Source organism: Temnothorax americanus, unplaced genomic scaffold (assembly GCF_048541705.1).
Source record: "Temnothorax americanus isolate GAGA-0224 unplaced genomic scaffold, ASM4854170v1 Scaffold13, whole genome shotgun sequence".
Classification (NCBI taxonomy): domain Eukaryota; kingdom Metazoa; phylum Arthropoda; class Insecta; order Hymenoptera; family Formicidae; genus Temnothorax; species Temnothorax americanus.
Genome location: NW_027509264.1, coordinates 3,119,894 through 3,136,640, shown reverse-complemented (window position 1 = coordinate 3,136,640; position 16,747 = coordinate 3,119,894). Strand labels below are relative to the sequence as shown.

Here is a 16,747-nt window from a genome sequence, read left to right as displayed (position 1 = left end):
GAGCGGGTTTCGGAACGCGCGCCTAATGACGCAACATCGTCCGATCGGCGGCGGCGGCCCGGATTGGTCGGCCGACGGTCGTACGATTTGTTCCTGCAATTTTCCGGCTAACTGCGCTCTTTGACGTATCGTTATTCGACCGCGCTCCGTGATATCGACTATCGACGGCGGCTGTGAATTTCCTCGACGTGATCGGGGAGGCCGGCGACGATTATGGCAGACCCGGGCGGCTGGGCACCGGCCCCGGAGAATGACTTCCCGAATTTTCAATCGAATGACAACTTCAATTTGAATGAAGTCACTGGCATCGATGGTAGGTTCTTGCGCTCCGCTTTCCTCTCCGACGAGTATCTTTCTCTCTCTCTTTCTCTCTCCCTCTCGTGCGTGATACACGCGCGTATTTTGAGAAGTTAACGAGAAGTAATTGTTATTAAAGGTCGCAGGCATCTCTGTCAGTTTTCTTATCTCTTCTACTTGTCACTGATACATCTGTACGAATGCTACGTAAGAATCGCGCGGCATCATTGATCGCGTCGCTTGATAAAGATTTGTGTCGTTCCGAATAAAATTATTTATCGCTAAATAAAATTATCTACCCAAGACTTTTAATTTACATAATGTTTTTATAATTATATAAAAGTAGTGAAAGTTAGAAAGTATATTTAACAAGAGAAATTTATACTTTTTGTATGAAATGTTGGTGTAAAATTGAAAATTTTATTACTATTGATAAATTAAAATAATCGTTAACTTGCAGAGCTTCTGACGAATTGCGAGAGCGAGCTGCTGAAGAATGAGCTCTTCAGCGACGAGGCTCTGCTATCCGAATTGGATACGCCCATGCCGATGGACACGGACACATTTGACCTCTTAAATCTCAACAATGACGAGTTTAAGGACTTCAAAGACTTCAAGGATCCAGCGATCGTCGAGCCACCGAATGCGAACGTTATGGTGACGCAGCAGACCGACGGCGGTCAGCCTGTCACTTACGTGCGGCAGGACATTCCGTCGGTGCCGCAAAACAGGCCGCAGAGGATAGTCGCTTCGACAAAGCCCACGGTGTTCAGCTCGCAGTACGCGATACCGCAAAATGTGAACTTCAACGTGCAGTCGCCAAACGTGGTGACCCTGGCTCCGGTCGCCCAACAGCGGCAGCTACTTCTGCCGGCCAAATTAATCAAGTCGGAATCTCTCGTGTATTCAAAGGGTGGGCAGACCATCGCGTCGACCACTCCCGTTCCACATCAGATACACACTCTCGTGAATACTACAAGCGGAACGGTATTGACTACTGGTAAGGGCTTTTCCAGACAGACTTGTATAGCTGCGTAACCATGTGCATAAAGAGTATCATCTAATCACATTGCTAACATACGCGCATAAAATTTGATTGGATAATTTTCTTTATGCGTGTGGTTACGCAGCTGGGCAAATTTTGTCTAGATTGGTCCTAAATAAAAAAAAGTAGTTTTTTTTAACGTTATCATATTTACGTAAGCATGAAGTCGTCGTCGTATGAGATAGGAATGCGATGAGATAGGATTGCAATTTCATAGCGTTGGATTAATATGATTCTATACGATTCAAGGGATTCCCGTGGTGCTGGATACTGACAAGGTACAAATCAACCGACTCAACACAGGCACGCACGTGGGCGTACCGAGAGTAAGAGAGGTGAAGCGCAGCGCCCACAACGCTATCGAGCGTCGTTACAGGACGTCGATCAACGACAAGATAATTGAGCTGAAAAACATCATAGTCGGGACTGACGCCAAGCTGAACAAGTCGGCGATCCTACGAAAAACCATCGACTACATCAAATACCTGCAAAACACCAATGCGAAATTAAAGGCCGAGAATATGGCGTTGAAGATGGCTGCGCAACGGCAAAATCTTCGCGATTTGTTGGTGTGCGGAGAGCTGACGCCACCGCGCTCCGACTCGAGCGAGCCATCCCTGTCACCCGCACCCGCGCCTCTGTCACCGCCGTCTCCGTCGTCGGTGATGGACGATCCGGATATGCTGCACAATCTACACCCCGTGCCCACTCCGTCCAACGGAGGCATGAGAGATCACACTCGGCTGACGTTGTGCGGATTCATGCTATTATTTTTGGCGTTCAATCCTCTCGGCATTCTCGTGAACAACATTGGGAGATTCAATTATGATTACGTGAATACGAAACTGGACGGACGGACGATACTTAATTATCAAGGTAATGAACGCGAGTGGATTATTTCCCGCGCGCGAGATTTTGATAAGTTCTTTATCGCTAGTATTCACCGTCCCTCTTTTCGATTAAAGATCAGCTGGAATCGGACAAGCAACCGTGGAGCAACGTTATTCTCTGGTTTACCAACCTGATACTCTTGGCGGTCGGTCTCTGGAAACTGTTACTGTACGGCGATCCCGTTTTGCCTACCGACAGCAAAGTCTTCCTCGAAGTACGTCGTTGGAGACGTCAGGCCGAATTCAACATATCCAAACACGAATGCAATCAGGCGTACCGAGATTTACACCAGTGCCTGCAGTACATCGGCCGGTCTTTCCCGTTATCGCGTACGGAAATTTTTCTCGCTACCACGTGGCAGATAGTGCGGCAGACTCTTCACAAATTATGGGTGGGCAGATGGGTCATGCAGATCAGCAAGTGGCTGTTGGAGAAACCGGAACGACAGCAGGCGGAGACGTCCGCCGTGGAGATCGCCATCGTTTACCAGCACATGCTCTGCCTTCGTATGTCCGAAGGGACGAAGGACTCGACGCTGTATCTCGCCCTTTGTGCCGTCAATTACGCGGAAGCTGCCGGCGAGAGTATGCCGAAGCCGCTTCTGGCTGAGATCTACACGAACGTCGCGCTGTGCCTGAAACAATCTTTCTTTCCGTACATACATAAATATTACCTGGGCAAAGCACGCGTCCTGCTGTCCTCCTGCGCCGTTCCTCCGAAATTGAAGTGGATCATGACCGACGAGGGCGCGAGATTTTTGGCGTCTCAGAAGTGGCAGTACAAGAAACAGGCCGACAGCGAATTCACGTCGCAGAGTAGCCGGGCGGACCCGCTGTCGTACGCGGCTCGCGCGTACAGGGATCATCTGATCGAGCAGTGCCTGCGTTTATTGACGGTCGGGGAGTGTCACGCATCCACCGTGCTCGAACTAGGACGGATCATCATGGCCTCCGCGGAAGTCGATGCCTGTTTTCCGTGCGCCGATAAAATCAGTGTAGCAAGTACGAATGTATTTTCAATTATGTGTTGTTATATATTTTTATAATTGCATATTTCTTTGTATGCGTTGTCACGCAACATATTTTATTTTTTCTCTCTACTTTTGCAGCCTTCGAAGATGAGATTGGATTATGGTGGGGAGCGGTAATTTGCGCTGCCGCGAGTTGGCGGTTGGGAGAAGAGGATTCAAATGCGTGGAGCATTGCGGAGAGTAAATTCCCCTACGAGAGGAACTTCCAAATTGGCGACAATAACAGCAGCAGCAGTCCGTTACCCCATGCTGCGCTCAGTGTTCTTCAGGTGGCGAAACATCCGACAAAGTTGGTCTCCATGCGTTTCATTGATCAGGCGGGATTGCTGCTCGAGCAGTCCATAGTGTACTATCGTTGCAAGGAGCAGTCATCGCAGAAAGTCTTGGTGAGTTGACGGAATAAATTCTAATTGACGAATAATCGCATTGCCATGTAGTTTTCCCAAACGTAAAAATATCTGCGTCGAGTTGAAATAACGTTGAACACAATGACAGAACTTGACGAGGTGAATAATGAACAGTTTTGGGATATTTCATTTATTTGAAGGAACGATATATCTTTGCAAAGGCAGCGACAAATTTTAAGTTGTGTCATTGATCGAATGTTGTATATTTATAAGTTACGTTTCGTTTATGCGTGTGTGTTAAGGGTAATTTCTTTCAAGCGTAAACCGTGCTACCGTTTACCTGTTACAAGTGTGCATTGTAGTTGCATTGCATGAAATATAACTATGCAATACTCCTGCAGTGCAACTCCTGTGGCAGGTCGCAGCACCATTTATATGCCTATATATATGTAATAGTTTTATACCTACTTTTCGTGAGTCACGTGTGCAAACGCCTCTTCGCCTGCTATTAATTCATTTCACTTATTTTTCAGTTTACTCAGTTACTGGTCTGCGACTGGCTTCTCGAGATACGCACAATTCTCTGGCAGGAGTTGGACACGGAGCCAGAGAGATCGGTCGCAAGCGTGTCACTCGCTGGATTTCAGCGTGATTTGGCGTGTTTGAGACAATTGTGTCAGCATATCCCGGTAAGCGCGAGTCCACAATTTCCGTTTAGTTCGTCGTTTCAATAAAGCTCGAGTTGACATAGTAGCGGAATAAAATTTTACCGCACACGTAACTTTTCATCTAAGATACATGTAACGTTAATACCTTTTTTTTCCAGTCTGTATTGGCGCGAGTGTTCCTGTACGAGGCTACAGCGCGCATGATGGCCGGGGCGACGCCGGTGAAGACTCAGATCTTACTGGATCGCAGTCTGCATCACAGGAACGCGCGCTCCTCGATTATATGCGGGAAGGACCGGTCGCAGGAGCAGAACAACAGCGAGAGAGAGCACGCGGTCGCGTTATGCCTGGCGTGCAGGCATCTGCCGACGTTGCTGCTGGCCTCGGCGGGAGAACGCGCCGGCATGCTCGCGGAAGCCGCCAAAACACTCGAGCGAATAGGGGATAGGAAACGCCTTCAGGAATGCTACAAACTGATGCAACAGTTAGGCTCCGCGATCACTGCCAACTGACGTGATTATCAATTGATTTGACACGTTTTACAAATATATCTTATATATATGTGTATATATATATATATAGGTTATACGTATACTTAAGTTATTAGATTACATACTCATTTAGCGGCCGGATTTAGATGTGACTACCAGCCCAATTTGCCAATGAGATCTTACCTTCCGCCAAATCTGTTATTGAAATTTTTTTCTTTTTCATTGCGAAACCGCCGCGTGTCTGTGACAAAGTGTTGCGCGCATTAGTTATGTGTGTCCGACAGCTGAACGAAACGTGAATGACAAGGAAGGCATTGTGAACACGAAAGGGACAATCGACAAGGAAATCAGATCAAAAATTGCATCTAATAGCGAATTCGGGCGCTTGCACTAGTGCACACTGAGTTGATTGATGAAGAACAAGCTTGTGCGCACTCAGTGTGCACTAGTGCAAGCGTCCGAATTCGCTATAAGTTTAACCATTGTAATCATTGTATATAGGGCATTTCACTTATACAATACAAATCTTATACCCGATGTGAGCACCTTTGGTTTGTATTAATTATTTTCTCTTGTTACAAAGATAGATGATTTATTTTATTTTATTTTTTTTAATACTACTTAAGAGAGTACCCCTTATTTACAGACTATTATATAAATTATATACCTATGTGTATTATATATATATAATTAAATATAATTTAATTATATGTTTTCATGGCAAAAAATAAATGACATGTATATACAGATGGAAAATAATTGACTTTAAAAATAGCTATAAGAAAATTTCAGGGTTATAATTATCTTATACTTTTTCAATCAAAAATCAATTTTTAAACAATTTCATATAAACCGTGGCATATATAAAATAACGATCAGGGTCGGAATGATTTGCTCTCGACTAATTAATTCCTACACGAAGCCGGATGTCATCTCTTTTTTTAAACAAAATAAAATTTCGAAATTACACCATGTCTGGTATTTTCATCGGAAGACATCGGACACACTTGAATTTTTAACGGTGTTACCTTCGCCTCGAGGACGAGTGTGGCCTAGTATACCATAGACGCACTGGTCCATTGAGCCAAAGGTCCCGTGTTCGATTCCCGGTAGAGCTAGAAAATTTTATTCGCTCGTTCTCCTCTCGGAAGGCAATGGCAAACCACCGAGAGTATGTCTCGCCACGAGAACTTCTCCCCCTAAAAAAAAAAAAAATCTCAACCACCTACCAACCTACTACTTTTTTTTTTGTTCTCGCGGCGAGACATACTCTCATACACGTGACCTTTGGCTCAATAGACCAGTGCGCTGTCTACTAGGCCACGCTCGTCCTCGAGGCGAATGTAACACCGTTAAATTCAAGTGTGTCCGGTAGCAGTTCCTCTGACGATAAAAGTCCAAATAAGCAAGCCATACCCCTCCACCATTTCGTACATATAAAAGGATTTTGCGATCTATAAAGCCGTTTCAAAGAACGAGCTTTACGTGTCGCAGTGACGTCACGCGCGTTTCGAATTATCGACAATCGATTCCGCACAAATCGCAGCGCGTCGCCACTCTCGAATCTCGAATGCCTCTTCTTTCCTGGCGACTGCTGGCGACGACGTGAACGTGAGTTCCAAGTGTACGTTTGTCAGCATTTTAAGATTATTCCTCGCACGTCGGGCCGAATCGGTATATCTTTCCTCCATGTACGTCGAAAGTGGATAATAGACTTTAGTTTGCTGTTAAACTGCCGCCTCCAGCTCGGCCGATGAACGCGACGCGCCAGGTTTCAGCCGGTTGATCGCGCTCCAGCACCGAGCCACGTGTATTTCGCACGTTATGCATCGCGCGTTGAAATTCCTCTCACAACAATGTTTCCCGTCGACACAAATCGCGTTTTCCATCATATAAATTATCGTACAAGGCGTGAAATACAACGTTATCTCCCGTTAGACTCGTACGAAAAACGTGCAGGGATATTTAGGTTAGGTTGTTACACGCGGTGTAGATATGCAAATGTGTGAAGCGTCGAAGACATTCGTTGCGTTGAGAAGAAGTATCTTTCTGTCTCAACAATCTTAATTTACAGTAATATAACATTTACCTAATTGTATTTGAAGTAAATTCAATCGATCGGTCGATACTCCGGAGATCACAAGTTTCTCTTTCACGTATTAGTGACAGTTTTACATCGGGAATATACAATCTTGTTCTTTTTATTACAGATTGACACATCGTCATGACTAACTCGAAGGGTTACAGGCGTGGCACGAGAGACTTGTTCTCCCGCAAGTTCCGCAAGCATGGCACCATCCCCCTGTCCACGTACATGAAGACCTACAAGGTCGGCGACATCGTGGATATTAAGGGAAACGGCGCTGTGCAGAAGGGTATGCCGTACAAGGTTTATCACGGCAAGACCGGCCGTGTGTTCAACGTGACGGCGCACGCTCTGGGAGTTATTGTGAACAAGAGGGTACGCGGACGCATCATCGCTAAGAGGATCAACGTTCGCATCGAGCACCTGAGCCACTCCAAGTGCAGGGACGACTTTCTCAAGCGCGTCAAGGAGAACGAGAGGCTCCGGAAGGAGGCGAAGAAGACGAACGTTTGCGTTCTACTGAAGAGACAGCCCGCCGAACCCTCCAAAGCTCACATCGTATCGGGACGAGAAGCGCCCATCTTGCTTGCGCCTGTTCCATATGAATTTATTGCTTAAAACGTTAAAATAAACTAAAATTTTCAAAGTAAAGGCGTGGCGTTATTATTTTTGACGTTGCTATCACGTAAAGCGGTTTAAGAGTCGGTAACTGAATAAAATAACCGATATTTACTTTTTTAAGAATGCCATCGTATGAATGAGATACGATTATTTTCTTCGGAGAAGACTTTAATTTCACGCCACAAATAAATCGTTGCATTTAATATGACGAATAAGCAAAATGCATAACTCTCATAACAATATTTTTATTCTCAGTCATATCTTTACATTTGTATAGAATCTGATAGTGCTTCCAACGTTTCTCTTTATATCAATGGACACGTAAGTTATCATATATAACGTAAATTACTCATTCTCTTCGAAAGGCGGAGACTAGTTTTTGAACATAAATAAATTATAAAGCGTAACACAAACTGCTTCCAATTTTTCTTTTCTCGCAACAACTGCTGGTTTTATATGTACAAACCAAAAATTCTATCAAAATGTAGATAAGTTATGGATACTACGTTTCGCTTCTCTTTCCATATATTCTACGAGCCAAAACATTACCGCGAACGTCGTATATCATTCTCATATATATATATATATATATATATATATATATATATATATATAAATAATCTGACAAACCATTAGAACATTCAAAGATTCACATGCACTGCGCGCTTTGTTTGAAATACGAAATTAGCGTATAGGAGTGCTTAACTTCGAATGCTATTCATATTAAACTTTAACTACAATCTCGCGATTGATAGAACAGGATATAACCAGTTTCAGAGCTCTTCTGAATATCCGATGTGAGTCCATAAAAATCTTCTATAGTTGACGCATCAATTTTCTAGGGACATATAAAGATACTTATTAATACCTTTTATAAATGTTTACGCTCCGTAAAGCAGAAACACTTACGTCGACCATATCGTCGTCAAAGAGCAACCAGAATCCATGACTTTTAACTATAGAAATGTAATGCCCTCGGTTAGGCCCACTTCCACAATGTATCACAACTGCCACCAGATCATACAACCGATCTGGGTTTACAGCATCATCACTCTGTAATTGAAATAATCACGCGTTATCTTCAAACATCGAAATAATTATGACTATTTAAAAGAAAATTCATATCTAAGGAGATTTATCACGCGTTCACGAGTAATAACTGTACGAGTACTAACAGTATTGAAAAGTCTGAGCTCCAGTGGAAAAACTACTCTGTGAGATACTTTTATGTGGCGATTATACTGTTCCACGTATTTAAATCTCTTTAGATGCAACGCTAGTATCATAGGTAGTTTCTTCACTCTCATTCGTTTCTGTAAAAATTCAAAACGGTCATGTTTCAATAAATAATTTATGTGATTCGTGCACAAAATTAATCATTGCTGCAAATCAAACGCCACGTCATTAATACCTGAGCTTCTTGGTAACTGCTGCAGTGATCGCATTTGAATTTGTTGTCGCTACACAGGGTCTCCGTATTGGAGAAGCATCTGAGGCAGTGTGTGATCGAAGTATTCTGATCTACGTCAACTTGCAGATCGAAGAAGTCCTCGTCTTTGCTAGAAACAGTCTCACAGTTAAGGCAGCGTGTTTCCGACGTCAGTATCCCCTGGAATATCTCGTGTACCCACGTAGGCTCCGGTGGCGAACCTGCAGCATCCCCTGCCCCACACTTTCCTCCAGTCGGCTTGCTCTGAGTTCTCTCCGCTGACGCGATAAATCACGACGGTGAATATGGTGCTACCACGCGCTACCGAGAGCGACAGAGACAAACATACTTACCCAGAATGATTTCATTTATATGATTTATAAGGAAGTTCAAGAATTCGTGCGCATCTTGTTGCATGTAATTATCAAATTCCTCTGCAAGAAAGAAAGATAAATTAAAGTTAACGACGATAGAATATCAAAGTTGCTACAAAATATAAATACACGTCATTTGAAGCACCGACCTTTCTCTTTCCTCAATCTGGCGATAAATTTCTTTGGCGCTATGGAACCTACTTTCTTCTTTTGAGTCGCGATACTGTAAAATAGGTCTGCCAGGCATGTCAGTAGGGTCTCCTTGGTTCGCTTATTTCTGGCTTTGTATTCCAAGACCTTCTCCCTGAACGGCCGACAAAAATATAAAGCCTGCAGCACCGAGTTGCTGTAACAGGTGTTGCCGAACTGCAAGAACACATTTTCATTGCAACTGGGGTGGAATATCAAAGGTCGCCAAGTCGATTTGATCCAGCGCAGACGTACACTTACGTTGACTAAACCAAAGTAGTGTTCATTAGGCGGAAACTGATCAGAGCCAATATCTCTTTCCAATTGTGATATGGTTGTACCCTGGAATCGTAAATAAGAGCGTTACATACCGTTCGATAGTCACCGCATCGTAACGACGTTACGTAACATCGAAATGTACATAAATGAGATATCGCAATTATAATTTTATGCAGACCGAGCACGCACGTGAGAATCAACGACAAGTAATGATGTAAAATCATAATATCCGTGTACATAATTACGTTATTATTTTAACAGCTATTAAACAATTATAACGATGAACGTGGCACGCGAGATATCAGAAGCGATGTACGACGGACGTTTACTCCGGATGTAAACTCCGTTTCCGTGGCTCGCGAGCCACGTGGAACAACGCGTACATTTTTCTATCAAATTATCAACATCGATCGTGACGTCTCACGTCTCACTTCGCGAAGGGACGCACCAGCGATCGCACGCGCGACAACGCAGGAACGAGTTGCCGGATCGAAACGGGAGCACGTCTACGTATCTCCGTTCTCCCGGCAAGGATAATTTTTCTCGGGGGGAGGGAGCAGAGGGAGGGAGGAGGGGGCCTTACCATTTTATGACACGGTGAGGCGAGCGTGACACTGGCAAGCACTTGGCGCGGACTTGAGCAACGGCGTAAACTCCATCGTACTGCGACGGACGACGGACGTTGACCGGGATCTGTCGGCTAGAGCATCTCCGTCGGGGGAGGACGGAAAGGTGGGGGGGGGGGAGGTGGAACCGTGGTCGTCGCGCGCCGCAACAACGGCGCCGCTTCCACGTGTCGTTCGCGTCCGCGATCCCGACGTGTCCGGTCCGGAACTCCAGAACTCCGATCGGGACAGAAGGGTTAAAAAGCTGGACGACAGGCTGAACGAAAGCCGGAAGCCGGAGCCGGAACGCGCCGCCAATTCCGTCGCGTCGTGCGGGTCTTCCGCAAGCCAAGCAATCAAAACCAGCGACCAGCGAGCTCTATATCATATTGGAGCAAGCGGCGGAGGGGCAGAAGGGTCTCTCCGGGTCTCTCCCTCCTCTCGTTAGAAAAGGATAACGCGTAGACGTTAGTTGACTATCTTTGTTAGGAATTCGCTGATTGGCCGGTGCTGCTTCGTTAACGCCGTAACGCGAAACGGACGTGAAATTTTTCGTTTTTATATACGCTTCAGATTTTTCATATTTCGCGCTTGGCCCGTTTAGGATGCTCGCACCCTTAATTAACGCTTATGTAGCGAGAATATCTTTTGTTTCGCGAATAGAATGCTACACTCGACGCGACCGACTCTCGTAATTTTTCCTGGACCAACCAATGGCCGATTCTTTAATACGATTGGTTCTTGCCTTTGGTTCTTCCGCGGATCCAAGTGTAAGAACCAATCATAATGAGCGCTCACTCTCAACAGTTGTGTTTCCCGAACGCGGCCAATCAGAAGCTGAATGCGTCGAACTGGCCAATTGGCGACGTGGACAATTAGTAGAGTCGCAGCAGTTGCAAAATAATAAAATTATCACCCGTGGCCCGCATTTATAGTTTCTTCTTATTTCAAAACTGTCTTTAAAAGCCGGTTTAAGACCGTCGATGTTACGAACCAATCACAGAGCCGTATTAGCATCTTGAGACATTACAGTCTTGAAATAAGCTAGGAATACCGGCCCAATAAATAATGTTTTAAGATGCTAATATGGCTCTGTGATTGGTTTATAATGTTGTCAAACTTAAGCCGGTTCTACGACACGTCGCAAACAATGGCAACTACTGGTTGAAGAGCGTTATTTCCACGTCGCGCTTGTCAATTGCCGTTGTTGAAAGAGAGTTGGCGAACTTTTAACTTTTTTTGACGACAATAACTGGCAATCGGCAATCAGAATTAACACTTTTCAACTAGCAGTTGACGACACTTGCGACGTATCGTAGAACCGGTTTTAAATATAAGAACGGACTTATGAACACTCGTCGAGCGTGCTCATTGGCCGCGAGCGGTCGCACGGCGATGGCCGCGTTCCAGTTTTTACTGATCGCATGATAAATACGATGTCACGACAGTCATAAGACTTCAAAATAATTTTTCAGCACCGTCAGGATCGATAGTTTATATTGGAGCCGATATTTTGCCATTCAATTGCTTCCCACTTGTAAGCTAGATATATACTATTAAGATCGTCGAATTGGATACTTGTATTATTTTAGAAATTGAAATTTAAATTCAAACCACCTCGTGAATTTAAATCATATAGCTTGCACAAACCAATCACTGAAACGCTTGTTGATTTGATGGGACTACAAGAAAAAAAAACTCAATTCAGCTTAAATTAAAATACACGTAATTGGAAAAGGCATTAGAAATAAGTATATAAAGAACACGATTGCGTTGTAGGACAAATATCTGCGCTTGCAAGCTCGTATTGATCTTGATTTTATTCGTTATAATTTTCTGTGGGAAAGTATCCGGTTGATCTGAAAGAAACTTGGTGCGTAGGTATATATATATATATATATATATATATATATATATATATATATAGTCATGTAGTTTAGGATTAACATTGGATAACAAAGATGTGATTCTTTTTTTCAGAAACGAAGCTTTATATAATTTTATGCTACATCTTCGACCTATTTCTTCACAAGATGCGGTCCCCGTTTCCGTCGTGCCAGTAAGTTCGGAACGATCGGAACTGTCGAAAGGGACTTTATACCTCTCGATCGATATATATAATCAATGTGTACGTTGCAGTTTCGGCGGGCGAGCCCACGAAATCATCGGGATAATTCCGATTCCTTCCGCGCGGAAGAACGCGGTGAGTATATTACGGTGTGTCGTGCGGTGCTTCGGTACCGAGGTGATTATCCCGGATTATCCCGAGTTCCGCGAGCTGGTGCCCGGTGCCCGGTGCCCGGTGCCCGGTGCCCCGCGGTGAGTTTGGAGCCGGAGCCGATGGTGGAGCGCGAGCGCGAGCCGGTGCGCGGCGCGAGGGCGCGAGTGCGAGTCAGTCAGTCAGTCACTCGCCGGCTGCCGGTGTAAAATGTCGTGATTGCGCGGGCCCCGGTATCAACGGTCGCCCCCGTTTCCACGGTCTCGCCGCCGCGCCGCTTGAGATTCTCGTCGCGCGCGACGTTCCTCGCGTGCCGCCCGCGCCGCGTTCGCGGTGGAAGAATACCGTTCGCGCGCGCGCGCGCGCGCGCGTGTACGACGCGCCACATACTCTCCGTAAAGGAACTCGCGTCGTCGTCGAAGAGCGATCGAGCGAGGGGCTCGTCGTCTCGCGGGAGGGAATCGTTCGGAGGCGCCGCGCGGCTCCGCGAGTGCGCTGGGTGGCTTCCTCGCCGAGATTGCCGGAGAAGCGTTGTGCGTTTCAGTGTGAAACTTGTTTGCTCGCGCGCGCGAGTGCGAGCGGACGACGTTGCTTTTTTTTGTGTGCCTGTGTGCCTGGTGTCCCGTCCCGCGGATATTATTTACGAATTGCGAATGCGATCCCGATCCGCGAGTGTTTACCTACGACGGACGACCACCTGTTGCGCGCGAGACGTCCCCCCTTCCCCTGTGTCACATTGGATTAACCGGATTACGCGCGCCGTCGCTTCTTCGCTGGATGCGCCTCGCGCGAAGATAAATCATCGAGCGTGAAGACGTTGCCGCGAGACACACCGCGAAGGAAAAGGTAAGCGTGATCCCCAGCCCCAGCCAGCCCCGGCGTGTGCGATGTGCGCGCACGCGTTCCCCGCTTTCCATCGAGTGAACGGCGCGGCGCGGCGTGGCGCGGCGCGGCGCGCGGCGCCTCCTTCGATTCGTATGTCGTATAATCGCCGCGGCGCCAACGTCGACGGTTAATTCGCGTGCCGCGTGCCGCGTGCCGCTCGCCTCGCGCGCTCGGCTATCGATGAACGAACGCGGTCCGGTCGGCGCGACGCGTTGCGCAGCGTTGCATTCTCTTGCAAGTCCTTGCAAATTCTTGCAGATCTATTAAACGACCGCAATCGGCAATAATTAAATAAAGAAACTTGCGCTCGTCGCGCTAGTTATTGTGACATTGCCATGGAGAATTTAAGTAGGTATCGTTATGGTTCGACTGGTTCGACTATAATGAAAGGAGGAGTTCTCATTGATCTGGCAAATTATTTCGGGATATTTAATATCGGATTATTATACGTTTATTAGTATGGGAATAAATGAAAACTTGGACTATGTACCTATTTCGTGAATTTTAATTTTAATTGATGTTAATTTTAATTCTAGAAAATTGCTGCTCAGTCAAATTTATATTCAAATTAATTTGTATATACATATATAGAGGTCACTTAAGAGAGTGGAGGAAAGCGCGAAGAGGAGGAGAAGGCAGATGGGGAAGGTGAAAGGGAGGGAGGGAAAGAGAAAGGTCGCGAAACTTCTGCTTATTCTTAATATTATACTTTAACATATGAATTTCGAATGGACGCATCGCAGCAAGATTTAGTGAATCGTTACTGGCAATCTTTGCGACATTTTCGCGAAATAGATATACTTGCGGCAACTCATTTCTTTCTCATTAACTTTAAAGTTTACCGACTTGACGTCACCAAACGTGTGATTCTTCGAGTTACTTGCAAATTTTGAAATTTTTGCTCGACAAGTCATTTTACTTACAATTATAATCTCGAGAAATTCAGGTCGAATGGTAATTGTAATGTTTCCGTATTTAAAATTTAGGGAGGTACGCGCGAAAGAGAAATGGGAAAGCGCTTTTTCGAACGTCCAAAATCACGCGCGATACGATTACACGCAATGCCGTTCATAAATACGGATACCTACGCGCGCCTTCAATTGGACCGATTGGACCATGCGCGCTTTCCAATTTCTTTCACAAATATATGCACGTGCATGGACGTGTCGCATGCGCAACGTGCGCGCGCACGCACGTACGCACTACGTTTACGCGCGCGTGCGTTCACACACATGCATCGCGCGTTCAACGTGGCGTATGACATCACATCGCCGAATGAAACGAGCCGCGTAGCGTGACGCGCGTACGTACGTCGAGGCAGCGTACCGAAACGGCGTGGCGCGGCGCGCGGCGTGGCAAAGCAACAAAGAGGAGATTGCAATGGCCCCCGCGCGGCGCGCGGAGGGGCCCGGTGCGGGGGGGCAGGAGGGGGGAGGTAAAGGTACGCGAGAGCGCGCATTCCATAGCGGGCGCGCATGCGCGCGCCGCACTCGCGCGATTCCGTGCGGTTCGTACTACTAGCGGCCCGCGCGCCGCGGTATTCGCACACATTCGCTCAACTGCGTCGTCGTGTCGCGGTCCGCGAGACCCGCGTTAGCGCAGGATTATTATCAGCGACGGGATATTTCACACCTAACTCGACTACTAGCTTGCTTCCCCCCCCCCCCGGCTAACCGGATTACTCCGTGTAATTTTGCGTCCCCGTCGAAAACAATGGAGATGTTTCAGCCGTAGAGTTAAGTTGGAATAATTTATGTATAAGAGAATTATTCTTTTTAGATGTAGATATTTTTTAGATATGCGTCCGCGCATCATTGTTTTCTACGCTGCTGCGCTATGGAAAGCGCACGGGCATGATGACTGCGGGGTACAGAAGTATACCCGATTGTAGGCACGGAACGGTTTTACAGTCGTTGACACTATCTATCGCGTTATAACGTGTTGAATATTAATATCCGAGGAACGGTAGATTCGTAGTGTCGCCAGTGTCGTCGTTCCGAAGTTCCCCTCTACACCGCGCTGCGCGGAAAAACCGACTATTACAAAACTCAATCCTCTTTGATCGCTCCTTATTTTATCAAGCTTTTTCTCTAGGAATTATGCGCGGCCAATTTGATCTTTTCCCGAGTGATATTTCGTGCTCATTAATAATTTGCTAGGATCTGGAAAGTAGGATTTGAAAAAGCAACTTTGTTTCTCTTCAAGAATCAGATAGCATCCATTATGTATATACAAAGTAGATGGATAGTTAATATCAATTTTTTGTCGGCCTGATATTAATATGTGTGAAATATCACAATGACATAGGTATCTCCATCGCGCACCGATCATGATTTTAAGCGGCACTTTCTGTAAAATAAAATTTATCTTGCGCGTTTGAATTGACGTTAATAATCAACGTGTTAATTGCTTGCAGTTGAATATCTTAGAAGTTGTTATTGACGAGAAATTAGCATTGCAAAAAATATTATTTTGATAAAAGATCGTATTTTACGCGGTCTTTCCTGTAATATAATATTTATTTTACATATTTGAATTGACGTTAATAATTAACGTATTATTTGCTCGTAATGAAATATCCACGATCCGTTGTTGACGAGAAATTAGCATTGCGAAAATATTATCTCGAGAGATTGACTTTTACGCGGTCTTTTTTTTAATAATATTTATTTTACACATTTGAATTGACGTTGATAATAATCAATGTATTAATTGCTTGCAATTAAATATCTTAGAAGCAGTTATTAATGAGAAATTGGCATTGAGAAAAATATTATCTCGATGAGAGATCGAATCTGGACCTCTCTATCGAGCAAACGTCTTACCAATTTAACTATTCAGACTCCAGTGATATTCGCTGACATATCCGGTATCTTAAAAACGTCAACTTTAGTCGACGTATAAAAAAACCTTTAGGAGCAAATAACAGGTATATATGTACGATACACGTGTAAAGAGATAAAATATCTTTTATTCGCTGGACAGACTTTCTTTTATCTATATAATTAGTGAGATTATAATCATACAGTTAATCGTTGTAAAAAAAATAACAATTAACTGTATGATTATAATCTCTAATCGAGACGCACAAATTTATTCAATATGTAATTAAATAGGTACTATTGACTTATTGCCATTGAAAATTATTATTTTCTAACTCTTGAAGATTTTATACATTTGTATCCAAAAGTGCTAAAATATATGTGTTGCGTATGATTGAAGTTACTTATAATTCTATATTGACAAGAGTATATATTTCTATATATATTTCTGGAGACAGGAAGAGAGGAGA

At 44.9% G+C, this 16,747-nt stretch overlaps 4 protein-coding genes across 7 annotated transcripts in view; 3 read left to right on the top strand and 1 right to left on the bottom strand.

Annotated features, from left to right (window-relative positions):
- Positions 1-65: 65 nt before the first annotated feature.
- LOC143893886 (sterol regulatory element-binding protein 1-like) lies at positions 66-5,516 on the top strand. Its single transcript, XM_077399721.1, has 7 exons — positions 66-313; positions 758-1,297; positions 1,592-2,218; positions 2,308-3,234; positions 3,342-3,649; positions 4,144-4,299; positions 4,437-5,516. Exons 1-7 carry the CDS (start codon positions 214-216, stop codon positions 4,788-4,790), a joined length of 3,012 nt encoding a protein of 1,003 aa, XP_077255847.1. The 5' UTR covers positions 66-213; the 3' UTR covers positions 4,791-5,516.
- A 710-nt stretch (positions 5,517-6,226) lies between these two features.
- LOC143893901 (large ribosomal subunit protein eL21-like) lies at positions 6,227-7,506 on the top strand. 3 transcript variants are annotated; one of them, XM_077399748.1, is made up of 2 exons: positions 6,227-6,380; positions 6,980-7,506. In XM_077399748.1, the coding sequence occupies exon 2, from the start codon at positions 6,994-6,996 to the stop codon at positions 7,471-7,473; it is 480 nt and encodes a 159-aa protein (XP_077255874.1). In that variant the 5' UTR covers positions 6,227-6,380; positions 6,980-6,993; the 3' UTR covers positions 7,474-7,506. The 3 variants fall into 3 exon arrangements, with proteins under 3 accessions (XP_077255874.1, XP_077255873.1, XP_077255875.1); XM_077399747.1 differs by having other exon boundaries at positions 6,237-6,393; XM_077399749.1 differs by having other exon boundaries at positions 6,326-6,460.
- Positions 7,507-7,705: 199 nt separating this feature from the next.
- On the bottom strand, positions 7,706-10,720 carry Usp12-46 (Ubiquitin-specific protease 12/46). The gene is made up of 8 exons (XM_077399735.1): positions 10,331-10,720; positions 9,730-9,810; positions 9,429-9,645; positions 9,259-9,339; positions 8,888-9,183; positions 8,652-8,789; positions 8,386-8,529; positions 7,706-8,314 (listed from the first exon to the last, which is right to left on the bottom strand). Exons 1-8 carry the CDS (start codon positions 10,331-10,333, stop codon positions 8,207-8,209), a joined length of 1,068 nt encoding a protein of 355 aa, XP_077255861.1. The 5' UTR covers positions 10,334-10,720; the 3' UTR covers positions 7,706-8,206.
- A 2,035-nt stretch (positions 10,721-12,755) lies between these two features.
- The window catches only part of LOC143893839 (protein expanded), a 33,181-nt gene continuing 29,189 nt past the window's right edge, over positions 12,756-16,747 (top strand). For both annotated transcript variants that reach the window (XM_077399589.1, XM_077399588.1), the window contains exon 1: positions 12,756-13,416. The gene's annotated coding sequence lies outside the window, so the exon portion shown is untranslated. The remainder of the gene's footprint in view (positions 13,417-16,747) is intronic.